The sequence below is a fragment of the Hippichthys cyanospilos genome, chromosome 4 (assembly GCF_059441005.1).
Source record: "Hippichthys cyanospilos isolate Australia breed blue-spotted pipefish chromosome 4, RoL_Hcya_1.0, whole genome shotgun sequence".
Classification (NCBI taxonomy): domain Eukaryota; kingdom Metazoa; phylum Chordata; class Actinopteri; order Syngnathiformes; family Syngnathidae; genus Hippichthys; species Hippichthys cyanospilos.
Window position 1 is genome coordinate 14,908,809 of NC_142372.1, and position 14,324 is coordinate 14,923,132.

General features: G+C 39.8%; 1 protein-coding gene across 1 annotated transcript; it reads right to left on the reverse strand.

Annotated features, from left to right (window-relative positions):
• Window positions 1-5,538: 5,538 nt before the first annotated feature.
• leo1 (LEO1 homolog, Paf1/RNA polymerase II complex component) lies at window positions 5,539-14,324 on the reverse strand. The gene is made up of 14 exons (XM_088414120.1): window positions 14,241-14,324; window positions 13,332-13,480; window positions 12,876-13,177; window positions 12,431-12,639; window positions 11,220-11,324; window positions 11,007-11,101; window positions 10,704-10,852; window positions 10,505-10,589; window positions 9,637-9,731; window positions 9,411-9,545; window positions 8,362-8,497; window positions 7,708-7,900; window positions 6,293-6,390; window positions 5,539-5,890 (listed from the first exon to the last, which is right to left on the reverse strand). The coding sequence occupies exons 1-14, from the start codon at window positions 14,296-14,298 to the stop codon at window positions 5,732-5,734; spliced, it is 1,968 nt and encodes a 655-aa protein (XP_088270246.1). The 5' UTR covers window positions 14,299-14,324; the 3' UTR covers window positions 5,539-5,731.

Here is a 14,324-nt window from a genome sequence, read left to right on the forward strand (position 1 = left end):
TTATTATGAACACCTGCTTGCACGTAAGGGAAAATGTTTTCACAATGGGGCCAGGTTGCAGTTTGTGGATCTGTGTCATGTGTAAGCGTTTGAGGTTTGAGGAGTACAGTATTGTGTTTCTCTTTTATTTATTAGCCTCTTATATAAGCATCAGCCCCCGCTGCTGAAGGGACGCGCTGAGGCAGATGGAAAAGGCCACCGAGATACCAGTGCACATGTGCACTCTGACATCTTGTACACATTTGATGAAGCCTGAACCAACTAGTTGTTTGAAAAGCCTTAACCAAGTTGTTTGAATCTTTGCTGTGATTACATTTTTATCTGGCTGCTTTTCAAGGTTGCCCATGTAAAAAAAAGTCATTAAATGGAGCTGGAAATATGTTTTTGGGTGTAATTTACAATATTTTCGAATTTTTAAAACTCAGCATGCACTGGGATTGCAAAAGTTAAACCACCAAATGGGATTTCCCATGTTATAAATATAAATATAAATATAAATATAAATATAAATATAAATATAAATATAAATATAAATATAAATATAAATATATATAATTTAACCACTCAATAATTCTATAATTGATTTCATACCAATAATTGTAAAGTTCTGTACACCCATCAAATGTAAAATTGAAAAAGTGTTTTCATATGGTTTGTTAAGAAAAAAAAAATTCAAGTGTCATGTTATTGTTTCTGTTCCCCTGGTGTCTGTCCTCGTTAGTGCGATTGTGTCCACCTGTCTGTGTTTACCTGCCTGGTGTATTTAGTTCCCAGTTTGCTTTCAGTTGGATGTCGGGGTTTTATATTATTGTCTTACTAAATATGAGTTCTACTGCTTCCCTGTCACTGTCTCTTTGTCGTAGGCCCGTGGGTCTAGTCTTTTTAGTTTTTGATTTGTTTTTTACTTTGTAACTGTTTTGTTCTTGTTTGTCTTACCTCTGCGCCATTTTAAATGATCATTTTTGAGCACATCGACCCCCACTTCCCTGCAATTTTGGGTTCACTACCTTCCACGCTTTAACCATCATGCCGGACTTGACAGATATCATTAAACAAAGAGTAACACAACCCAGGCAGGATAGTATGTAGTACGAGTGCGGTCAACCAACACAACCTCGGTGTTAGACAGGTCGAAAATGATCGACACATTGAGCACCCTTGGGTTGTCACTATCACCCACGCGTGGGTTCAAGCTTATGATAGCTCAGATAACCTATTTGTCGAGAACACATTTGTGCAGTTATTTTTGCCAGCACCGGGTGGAGACATGACATTATTGACAGCAAATCTATGCTGTTTATGTTGCTGTTTAAGCTGTATTTTCTTGGCCAGAGTCTGACGAACCTGAGTTGGTCTCACAATTTTCCAGAGATAATACTGATCAATTGAAAGACCTACATTTGGATTGACTCTGAAAAATTGCGTAACTGACTCAGATTTGTCAGATTCTGACCAAGAAAAGGATGCACATTTAAAGGAAGACAGTGGGAGCAAGGACCTGGCCGTTTCCCCGAGCTATTATTCCAATCATCAAAACCAAAAACAAGTTTGGATGCTGTTTTTCTTGATAGACTACATATTTTTCCTTCTTTGCAACAACAACTAAATATCTCCTGTGTCCCTACTAGTGCTTAGTGGGAGACATTAGCACAAAAAACAACTAATTGGTCAGGCAGTCATTCCAGCTGTCAACTGTCTTACTGATCAATGTCCATGTACTACTATGCACTTTGTCCTGGTTAATAGGACGATTACACATTGTGTAAGTGAGGCCTAATAAAATAGAAAACTGCATGTACTAGTACTTTTCATTACATAAAAATTTACTTAGTGTTTCACACGTAGTGCATGCATGTCAACTATCTGTTCTACCAGTATGCCAAAGTTGTACTACTAGTGAGTAGAAATTTCACACAATAGTGGACAAAAGTTTCCAGTACTAAATTAGTCATTTAACTAGTGCTTTTTGGTCATTTTATTCTTGTAAATTCTTAGGACTTTGGCATACTAGAAGGAGAACAGCATGTTATTAGAGAGGCTAAAATGTGCATTAGAGCACTAGACAATGATATGGTACTAATAGTATGAGTAACCCCTAATTCTATTGTCTGGCATATAGTGCTTCATTATTAGATAGTACTTGCCGTACCTCAGATTTGCATCACCAGGAATGTATAAAATAGTTGCCCGAATACAAATAATGTCTACTAGTGAGCACAAATGTCATTGTAATGCATAAGCATCGAACTCAAGGCTCGGGGAACATTGTACTTTATGTTTCTTGCTGAAATACAAATATTGCAAATTGTCAGTACATTTCATAACATTGAGAACTCACATTCATTTAACAATTAAGCATTGTTTAACTGGCTTCTGACTTTGAAATGAGTTATCCATCATATTGTATATACTGTATGTGATATGAGGTGATCATAAATTCATATGGGGTTCAATCATAATAGGGTTTACAGACCTGCGACAAAAATGAGCTTCACACCCATGCAGTAGTGGAATAAATGTTACAAGTAAAACACAATCCCTGTCCTCCGTTACAGAAAAGATGATGTAACACGGCGAGTCAAGCTTAAGACAGGCCTGTGGGAAGACGGAGGTAGTGATACGGAGAGAAAAATGAGGAGAGGGGGTTAAATGCTGCAGCCCTCCCTTCTTCCTCATCCACCTTCTGCACTGACAGTGGAACACTACCTTCCCCCCTCTCGACCATTACCCAGCACCACCCTTCTCTTCGCTATGCTGCGTGGAACGGGGGTTTACATAACTGCTGCAGTCTGAGGTAGTGCAACACATCAGTCCTGACCAAGCCTTCCATTTGCAAGACACGAGCCTAGCTGCAATTTTGAACAATTAGTAATTAACGTTACTAGTAAATTACTGCACTAAGGTGCACTAGAAACAGTACTAGGCCAAATTAGTAGGTCTGAGTTATTGTACTAGCAGCCTCCTGGACTCCGCATTATGATGAATTTTTACCCTGAAAGTAGTGTTTTTTTTTCACCCCCAAATTCACCAAAAACACCGTGAGATCAGAGGAGAAAAGTCCAAGGGAAAATGTTTACTTGCTGTTGTTAGTATCTACTGCAGCAGACCACAGGTTGACCACAGACAATATGTATACAAGCTGGACATCCACCCATTATTTTCAGTTCGTTAGTGATAAAGACAAGAAGAATATAATCGTTAGGTGCACATTGTGCGGGACACCTAAAAAGCTGTCCACTTGGCCAAATACAACCAGCAATTTGACAAACCAATTAGAGCGGTGCCGTTGTAACGTGAAGTTAGTGAAAAGAAAACACATGGAGGATTGCGCTTTCTCGCTGAGGGATGACACTTCCACCTCAAGAGGTTAGGAGATTCGTTAGGAGATATGTTGCGGCTTTCGGTGGATTCACCAGCATTTGAAACCTTGTCAGCAAGATCCCTGTTGCAACTAGCAATAATTACAAGGTACAATTGCTGGTAATAATAGTGTATAAATAGTTGTGGTCAATGTGTATCAAGAAGAAGCATACAAAACTCATGTTAAACAGTACGTTAAATACCTTTAGAATGATGTTGGCTACCTGCTAACGTGGGCTCCACTGAAACCATCTATTTTTGAAACATCTGTCCCTAACGCAGCCTACTTAACTTAAATTTGAATATTAACATTGAAATTGTGAAATGCACCATTTTTTCCTACTGCATAAACAATGCATTGCTACAGTATGTGAAGAAGCTAAGTTATAAAGGGATAAAAACACAAAAATGTATTTTGTATCTTGTCTTTAAAGGATTACAACACAATACAGATTAAAAAATTTGTACTGGTTTTATGCTTTAACTAACCTTCCACTGGATGTGTAATGAGCTACATTTAGAATTTCAAATCCATATTTACAGTTATTGTGGTGAGAGTAACATAAAAGTAATGCAATAGTAATGCATTACATTTCAAATGCAGTGATATTGTAATGTAAGTAATTACCTTGAAATAACAGTAATAAGTAATAAATAAAGCATTACAGTTGTGAAGCAACTTGCCCAACACTGGTTTCGTTTCCAGAGAGGACTAGTAGACTGAGTTACTAATTTCAGCATATCGGTAGTGTCGGCCTGAAACCGCAACAGTCACATTTTGGGGAATTTCATGTATTTTTTTTCAAACTAAAATCTAAAAACTTGTGTGTGAAAGTGTGTGTGTGTGTGTGTGGGGGGGGGGGGGGGGGGGGCAATGTGCGTGTGTATGTGTTCAGAACAGAGGTCGTCAGGTGGGAAAAGGCAGTCATTTTGCGCAATTCTTGCCTCATCACATTGTTAGTGTTTTACCAGTTTCGGTAGCCAAGGTGCTTGATGTCATTACTGGTGTCTATCCCAGCTGACTATTGGCAGGACGTGGGGTAGTACACTCAGACTGGCCCACTGAAATTGACTGCTTCAGTTTGCTTTCTAAATTGTTAATGCATTAATGGACTGCCCCTACTAAATGTGGACTAGCCTATGAGGGTAAAATGAACAAAATTAACGGTTAATAAATAGCACTGCAACGGCCCCAAAAGATGCGGGCCCACTGGAAATCTGCCCTTTGCGCCAAACCCTTTACTGGATGCCAACTATTTGTGGGGTGCACTCAAAGTTAAAGGGCACTGCCATAGCATCGTGCAAATGTTACATTTGAATTGTGTGATTTTGTAAATTACGGGTCTGGTAGATTTTTACACTATGGCATACTGGCGTGTCAATTTACACTTGTTATACAAAGTTATTCAATAAAATAAGCAAAGCTGTTGTGCCAAAATTTTAGTAGTGCCTGCATGGTTTCGATTAAGTATATTTTTGTACTTTTTTCCCCCATTGATTACAGTTTGCCAGTTTTAGGTTATTAAACGTATCACTGTAGGTATCTTTTGGCTCATTTCAAGCTCACTAAGCCTAGGTGTGTACTGATTGTGTCAAATGAACATGAGCATGTTTCTGTGTGCGTCATTATGTGAAGGAACTTGAGTCAGTAACCACAACTGCGGTTGCATTCATACATTCTTGTCATATTGTGTAGTTCAATGAGGATGGAGGCAACCTCATGTGACCTCACTTGCAATCAACCCTAAGAAACATCGACGTCACTGGACGAATTCAAAACGTTGATTGCATCTCATTTGTTGCTTTTACTTTTTTTTGTTACCTCTCAACAGGAATCTTGTCAAATACGTTAGACGATCACAAACGTCAGTACAGAAAAATTGCACTATTGGTATACACTTGGTTTTGCCAATGTGAAATTCTACACCTTTTGACAATGTAGGATCATTGCACTTGACGTAAGGTGTTTCAGGGCTTTGCATTTGATTACTTCCTTTCATTTCCTGTCATTCAGGTTTTGACACAAAGCCAGTTTGTAACATCGATAAAGGAGTATTCAAATAGCATCTCTAGTTTTTTGGGGGGGATAAAATTTACCGTAAATGTCATAACCTTACTGCTGTGTGACTCATGCATTTGAATCACATTGTAAAAAAGACGTAGAAAAGGCTTCAGAAATGTTGTGTTACATAAGGTGACTGTTTCTTTATTTCCCACTTCAGCTGTACACAACAAACAAGTAATCGCAAAATTGTCCACACCTACACAGAATTTTTCTTAAAAAATATACAAAACAATGTATGGCTGTTTATCGTCCATGTGGGTCGGGCACGGATAACTTCTGTGAAACAGTATATTAAAAAAAGTAGTTTTATTCATCCTCTTCCTCCTCCTCCTCTACTTCCTCCCCCTCCTCCTCCTCCTCTTCTTCTTCTTCTTCCTCTTCATCACTGATTACATATTTCTTGGCCTTTTTCGTGGCTATTTCCTCATCATCCTCTGCCTTTCGTTTGCCTGACCCCTCACCCTCCTGCAAGAAACAAATTCAAACTTGGATCAGGAGCAGCACAATAAAATGAATTGAACCATTCAATAAAGACGCTGTCATTCATTACATTCTATTTGGTCTGTTTCTATATTTACATTTCATAGAATGCAATTTCCATTAGTTAAAAAAAAATAAACATCACAAACATTTGTTTGTTTTGTACGTATCAATGATGAGTAAATCAAAAACAGGACAGACTATTTTCACCTTTTTAACAACTATTTACACATTCTTCCAATTGGAAAACACGGGTCAGCGCTTTTCCTTTCGCTTGTTTTCTTTTCCCCTTTTATGCAGGCGTTGCGTGGAAAAGCTGGATTTTCAACCTTAGCGCTCGTCTGCGCGACACTGCCACCTGTGTGTCGAGTGGCATATGACACTCACCTCATCGCTGTCGAGCTTTTTGGCCTTCATCAGCCTCTGGGCCTTGTCGTCGTCCGAGCCCTCATCGCTGTCTGATGAGTAGATCCTCGCTCGTTCCTCTTGATTGAGTGACATGAAAGACAACAGTAGATCAATTCATAAAATAAAGATTCCTCAAACAATTAAAAAACAATATTCGCATCATGTCTGTTAGTACCACAGGTGGCAAAATGCTCAGTCTAGTTACAGTAAAGGTACAAATACATAAAGAAAAGTGATAAAATTTTGGAAGTTCAAACTCAACTGCTTTAATTAAGTGAAAACACAGACACTGAAATACACGAAGTAAAAAAAGCAAAACGATTTTTTTTTTTTTTTTTTTACTGTTGATTTAATTCTGTTATTCTTTCACAATACCACTGTATTTTTGTACTCTCGAGCCCACCTATATGTATGCAGACTGTGTCGCTTTGCTGGCCACACATTCCGTTATAGTCCAGTGAGACCAGCGGACGAGCAAGTTGAAAGTTTAATTTAATTTGGCAAACTGGAAGACGTGACGCAAAAAGCACTTCATTAGTCTCAAATGCCAAAGCAAATTAGTAAAAGTCAACGAAATACAAGTTCAATATCTATTGGAAAAGCTATCAAAACATGTTTTGAAAGTCTTGCTAATGCCAACTGACAAACATAAAAATGATAAAATTTGTTAATATTTTGATACCTTAAAAATACAACACCTTCCCTTGTTTTTTTTTTCCCAGATGTGACAGATATTTTAAGACTACAAACTAATGTTGCCTAATTTGAGACAATGGATGGGGAACTTCTCTCAATCTTCTACGTAATTGTGATTTTAATCAAGTCGTCAACCACTGTTAACTTTACCTCTTTCTATTCACGCTATTTACGCGTGGAGGTTAAAAAAAGTGACAAACCTGACAAAGCAATCATTAGAAAGTAAAGATACCGTATATGGTTTTAAACATAATTAGCAAAGAATTAAGCTGATTTGCAAAAATAAATCCATCCATTTTCTAGCGCTTTATCCAAGGTAGGGTCACAGGGGCAACAGCTCTCCCCAGCCACTTTTGGAGGATCCCTGAAAGACATAGTCTCTTCAGCAAGTCCCGAGTTGCCCCCGGGGCCTCCTCCCGGTGGGACCCGTACTTTGTATAACAAGTGTAAATTGACACGCCAGTATGCCATAGTGTAAAAATCTGCGAGACCCGTAATTTACAAAATCACACAATTCAAATGTAACCCTAACCCCAGAACACATCAACCGAGGTGCCTGAACCATCTCAACTGGCTCCTCTCAACGCGGACGACAAAAATAAATATCAAAGTCAATTACAGATACCTTAAAAATCCACTGCACGTTAAGTAGAAATACTTTGCTTGTTACTTAGCACAATAGATCAGCTAGTGCTCACCTCTCAAGCCGCCGCCTCCTTTGTATTTTCCCTTGATGGCCGCCAAGCTAATGGCCTCCTCCCCCTCTTCGTCGTCGTCGTACCGATCTGGCTCTAAGTAGCTGCTGCTCAGGCCTCTCTGATGTTGCTTCTCCCTCATTCTCCTCTGCTGGGACTCTCTGCGGATAGATGCTCGCAGGCGCTCCTCCTCTTTCTACATTGATGGGACACAAGTTGGAAACTGACTAAAGTCACATAGCATAATTTTTTTTAGCATAATTTTGCTAAGAATGCTTGAATCGAGGCAACTGGAAGTTGTTTGTTGATTTTGGTTGAGTTGGTTCTTGTTTTCTGAAAACGTTTATAACAAACTTATGTGATTTTGCAATAAATCTCACCGTGGCACAAAGAGGCTACTGGTGCAAGTGTTTGGATCCGTGTATGACGCATGCTATCAGCAGGATCTTTTGTTTGGGTTGAAACCAGCCTCAGTCTTGATGACAGAATGTCAGTGTTGCTGACCACAGTTCAACATTATTATGTAAGCGTGTCACATTGTGTTTTTATGTAAGCAGCTGTGATGTGTGTATACAAGACACAACTGGCCATTAGATTTTTTTTTTTCTGGTGGTGAGATGAGTGTTCTCAAAACAAATGCAACAGAACATGAGTCACCTTAATCATTTCATTACGATGCGACTCCGGATCTCTCCCAGCCATTGGGAGGATTCGAATCTTCTGTGTCTTGGAACAACGGTCGGCTAGAGACAACGTCATCTTCCTGTGTGTGGCGCTGTCAGTGGAGTGAGGCCTGGTGAGGAAAATGAGACAGTATGACTTTTGACTAAATAGTAGCAAAACCGTGGTATCTTTTGTGCCACAAATTTATAGCAGATTTTTAAGTGCTCATTTTATTATTGGGTTTTCAACACAGGCAAGTCTGAGTTTAAAGTAGTGTGCCTTCAGTAAGGACTGTGTTATGCCACGAGATGCTAAGCAACTGAGATCTACTGAAAGAACGTGGAACATAATTAAGTACAAGAGACAAACTACAGTACCTTTCCACTGAGCAAAGAGAATATTACACCACCTGTGTGTGTTGCTGCGCCATGTGTGGTTAGGGTTTCCGTTGCAATAACACTAATGCCATTTCCATTAGCCCCTGTATTGCGTTTCACATGTCTGAACATGGCATTTAACATTTTTTCATTTTCTTTTGTTATGTGTCAGTTTCATAATAAACTTAAAACAGGGTGGGACAAACAGCTTCAAAAAGACTGCTTTGCCTCTTATTTTGATTATTGTGTGAGTGAGTCTCCTTTTGTCACATCAACGTGATGTTATATGATTGTATCACATTTCTTTACAAAAAGAATGAAAACAGAACAAAGTGGAAAGTTCAGTCCGTCAGAGTGTAGTGCTGTTGTGAATTAAATCAGGTTTGGATGGCATCTACGAGTCCCGTGTGATCTTAGAAATCAGAACATCGAGGTGAACGAATGGCACCTAAGAGGATTACACAAACCTGGGCAGCTTGCACAACCTAATTGAAGTACTAGAAGCAAATTTCTCAATGATGCATGAAAAGAGGCTGCTATAGTTGCTTGGAATATGATTCCGCTTGGGACTCGTCAAGCATAACACAGCAGAGGACCCTGCAGTATTAACTGCAGTAACAAAGCCTTTATTTATTATGGAAAGCCCATAGGAGGGGATATGAGTACCTGAATGTGAGCTTGGTTTTGAACACAGCCTGCCCTTGCAACCCAGTACCCTGGCGGATGAACAGGTGGTTGTGGTCTCCCTGAAGAGGGGCTTTGTAAACGTCAAACACTTCATTACCAAGGTGGAGGGACATGCTGCGGCAAAAAGTATAGTGGAGAAAGTTGAAAAGGGCCCTGTAATATAGACAGCATTCGGCAAAGTTATCGGTTGACAATTGAGACATACCTCCCGTCGGACCATTTGACAATGCGTGCATTGCTTTCGCGTGTTTCGTTTCCCTCATCGTCACGCTTGACTCGCCACCGAATAGTATTCTCCACCTGGGAAAAACAAGTCAGCCACAATTGAGCAACTTTCAGAGCTTCAAGTCGCAAATGGTGTTGTTTCAAGGCTCTTTTCATATCTAACAGGTTAAATTATTGAATTAAAAAAAGACCAAATAGATATTCACATGAGAAAAAAAAGGCTGGAATTACACTATAGCTTTAAGGGCCTAATTCATGTAATGTACGATGCAATTTCAGTATTAAATGCTGCATAGTGTTTAGTCAACCTGGGCTGACTAAACTGCTCATTGAAACGTGTGCTGCCTGCTAGAAAAAAAATAAGACAGAAATCGATAACGATGCCTACAGTCGAACATTGTGATGGCAGTGTGGGAATGGACATGGATGACTTGCTGTACTGGAGCAACAAATTCTGCTATCTAATAGCAAATGCTGATGGCCAACATTTGCCCAGCACTTTGCACCTTCAAGCTTAAGTGCTTGGGTTACATAGAACAGGATAAAGATACCAAACACACCAACAAGTCAACATTTGAATAGCGTAATCATGCCAAAATATTATTTTATGAGGGACTTGGTCAAAGTTTATTTCCAGCTGAGATGCTGTCATATTACCTTCTAAAACACTTAAAACCATCCAATATGAGTGAGTTAAAACCATTTGGTGAAAAAGGGCTAAAAGTCCCCAACAGCAAGACAAAAGATCTCTTTAGCAGTAATTGCAAGCGTTTGATTTCAGTTATTGCTGCAATGACTGACTGTCACAATCAAAATCATTCAGCTCTATTGTAAACGAATGTACAAACCTTCAACTTCAATCTGGTACGTCCTTCTTCATCCAGCATTTCCTCATCCTCAAATTCATCCTCATAGTACTGTGGGTCAAAAGGTCTACAAAAGTGGGGATTCAACTGAGCTCAGATAATATATTCAGAGGTTATACTTAACCCCACCCAAAATTACTGTGAGTACAATGTGCATTTATTAAAATTAATTGGCTCCAACCTGGGCTCCACAGAGAGAAAGTTAGGCAGCTTAACAAAGTAAAGGTCAGAGCCAAGGTCGGTGCTGACTTTAGGGATTTCCACTTCGATGCGAGTCTCAGGCACAGGCTCCTCCTCTGCCTGCTCCCCTTCCAAACCATCTTCTGTATCCTAGAGAGAACAGCTCATCAAACTCTGCTTCATTGAACCATGATAAAAAAGGATTCGGGACACGAGTCTGAGTGTGGGGCTCTGAGGGCAACACAGATTGGTAATTCTCACTTAAAAATGACATTGAAAGTAATTAAATAATTTAGGTAGATACCATGGGCTGTCCCGGGGTCGGAGGCTTTTCTGCATCACTGTCAGAAGAGATGTCGTCAGCCTCGCCAAATAGGTCATCTGCTACAGACTTCTTGTCTGGGTAACACACAATGAACAAATTTTTAAATCTCAGGCAAACAAAAAAACCAACCAACCAAACAAACAAACAAAAAAACAAACAAACAGATGTGAAGCACTCATCAGGGTGTCTTACTATCATTTCCACCAACATCACTGTCAGAATCAGAATCTGATGCAGCTTTTGCTTTGCTTCGTCTATGGACAAAATCATCTTCACTATCGCTTCCTTTTGCAGATTCTGGAGAAAAAAAAAAAGAACACACACAAAACATCAATTTAAGGCAAGACACAGCAGGATCAATGCACCTTTAGGCCTGTTCCACTTTTTGGGACACGTAATATGTCCTGCATGTTGTGTGTACAGTATATACTTAAGCCATCTTAACTACTGTGAGGACTCCATGAAACTCGCCTAGAGTAATAACTCATTACAATATTGTAACAGGAGTTTTAGATATCACAAAGATTTCAGCTCAAAAGTTTCAGAAAAAAAAGTAAAATAAAATTTTGTCAGCTAGTCTCTACAGGTCGGTCCAATCCCGTTCAGTGTCTGTGTTTGCTTTAAAAAAAGCATGTACTGTTTCTACATCCGAAATAACGATAAAATGTTTTACATTTTTAAGAGGTAATGGGGCATATGATTACTTGTCTTAATGTTGCTAACCTGATATCTCATCAACTTGATATCTGTCCATTCTGCTACATATGCAAATTACTACATTAGAGGGATAGTGTGTAAGGTTCAGACCGTTTTTCATTACAAACAGCAGGAGGGGCTGTAGGTGCTGCATTTACCGTTGTCCGTAGCTATAATAAACATGGCTGTTTGTGGGGAAAAAAACAAACATTTTATTATTCTAAATCTTTCTTTTGAACAGTTTTTGCTGGCCTTTGATTTCGAAGTGTGTGACGAACACATTTAAATTTGACTTCACAGTCATGCCGGCCCTCTAACAGAAACGATAACTACAATGTGGCCCGCAATAAAAATGAGTTTGACACCCTTGCTTTAAAGAAACACTAGCCAGCCAATGACACTGTTGACACTGTTAAGTGGACCTAGAGTTTTGCATAGTCGCTGGCATTTTTCCACATTTTTGTTTATGATTTATTTTCCCCTTTTTCCCCCACATACATACATTTTCTCATTTTACATACATTTTCTCATGTTTTTGTTAAAAGTGCATAGTGAATGTTAATCAGTGTTTGTAGAAGAACATTTCTTAATTAAAAAAAAAAAAAACCTTCTTTCATGCATTCCAATGGGCATCAATTATATGCAGATTTTTTCTATTCACACCAGCACAGTCCCTTGCCCCCACAAAAAGCGGAAGACCACTGTACCTGACTTTCTGTTCCTGGGCCCTTCATCATCAGAGTTCTCTTTTTCTTCATCTGAGTATTGCTGTTTTGCCTCTTCGTCCTCTGATTGGTCACTCTTAGCCCCGCCTTCCCACTTCTCGTCATCTGAATGGTTCTCTCGGCCTGACCCTTCCGCGTCAGAGTGAGGGGTGCCCCCACCCGAACGAGGGGTTCCAAGGTCACTGTGAATGCTGAAATAAAATAAAATAAAAAGATACACCCTCATTACTAGCTAAACTGGTACAAATATTTGCAATTATCAGAATCAATTGTAAAAAAGGCAAAAATCACAAACTACTGGTTCAACATGATATCTCTGTGACTATGATTTTAGTTTGTTTACAGACAAAAAGGTGATAACACGATTTCTGCTAATTAAATCAAAACAGGAATATTGTAGTCTCATTGCAGTCCCTGATCTACTAACCTTCTGTCAGAGCGGACACTGCCCCTCTCAGAGCGAGGACTTCCGCCTCCAGACATTCCACTGCCTGCCGGACTTCCACCCTCTGACCGGTGGCCTCCATCTTCCTCTTCCTCTTCGTCATCATCTCGATGGCCACGTTCGGAGCCGCTGTGTTGCTCTGCATCGGAGTGTTCGTTCTCGGCCTGGTCAGAGTGCACGCTGGTGTCAGACTGATTGCCAGACCGCTCAGACTGGTTGTCACTGCGCCCGCTGCCACTGTGTTGACTGTGCTCTTCTTCCTCGCTGTCGTCTCCGAACAGTTCCTGGGAAATAAAGAATGTGCAAGGAAAGATGAAACATAATAAAGCAGGAATTTACCATAAATACAAGTCGAGCTTTTAACAAATTAGCATTTGTCTCTTCCATTGTGATATTTCTGAGTCTCACAGTAGACATCTGTCAAAATGTGGTACACACCTTATTCATACTGGGCTTAGTACCGTCCCGGCCTTCCTCTTCATCATCATCATCGCGTTCTCTCTCACTGTCACTGCCACTGCCAGATGCGTTACTGGCAGAACGCGGTCGCTCTTGCTCAGAATCTGAACCGGAGCCTGAAGCAGATTCTGTGGGAAATTGGTCACAACATTTGTGTGGGAGGAAGCCGGAATGCCCAGAGAGAACCCACGCGGGCTTGGGGAGAACATGCAAACGCCACACAGAAGGACCTGAGCCAGCTGTAACTGAACTCGAGTCCCTTAAATGTGAGGCGGATGTGCTAACCACTTATTCACCAAACCACCTAATGCAGTAGTATTTTTTACTTTCGTAATTTAATCCGTCGAGCGAAATCAAACCGACGTCTACTGTAAAAAAAAAAATCACTCACCACACAGTGACCAAGGTGATGTCAAAGTGAAAATGTAGGGGTGTGTGTGCATAAGGGCACTTTGGCTTGAAGCAGACACGAATTTTCATAAAAATAAATTGCCTTCTTTGTTCTAAAAAATAACTATCATTGATAAGGTGCAAACAAATTAATGTTTATAATCGACAGGAAATTAGGAAACCAGGAAATTAAACTCACAATGAACAGGCTCGACGAGCATGGCATCTGCCTTAAATGTAAGCCTATTAAAAATGGCTCAGACAAATGTTGGGCGAGAATGTAGGTAACATTAAAGAGACTAATCATACGGAAAACTTAAGTTTATATTTTGCATCTTAGTTAATTGCCGCCAGCCCATGTTTTAGCCTCAGGGCTAATAAACATTGTCGTGTTGCTACAACTTTTTGAACAAGGCTAAAGATAATTAATTCTTTGAATGGGCAAGATTGCAAACGTTATAAAAGTAGCAAATAAACGACTGAAAGACGCCTCAATACCTCGTTGATCATTGTCGCTGTCTCCATCACTCCCAAACAATTCATCCATATCCGCCATTTTTTCCAAAACTGTATGAAATGATC

What these genes read in the sequence shown, in the direction of transcription:
- leo1 (XM_088414120.1), bottom strand. Translation starts at nt 14,298, where the DNA reads ATGGCGGATATGGATGAATTGTTTGGGAGTGATGGAGACAGCGACAAT. An exon ending in TGATGTTGGTGGAAATGATA is followed by an intron (nt 11,102 to 11,219) that starts GTAAGACACCCT and finishes TGTGTTACCCAG; the next exon opens with ACAAGAAGTCTGTAGCAGAT. An exon ending in TTTCTCTCTGTGGAGCCCAG is followed by an intron (nt 10,590 to 10,703) that starts GTTGGAGCCAAT and finishes CCACTTTTGTAG; the next exon opens with ACCTTTTGACCCACAGTACT.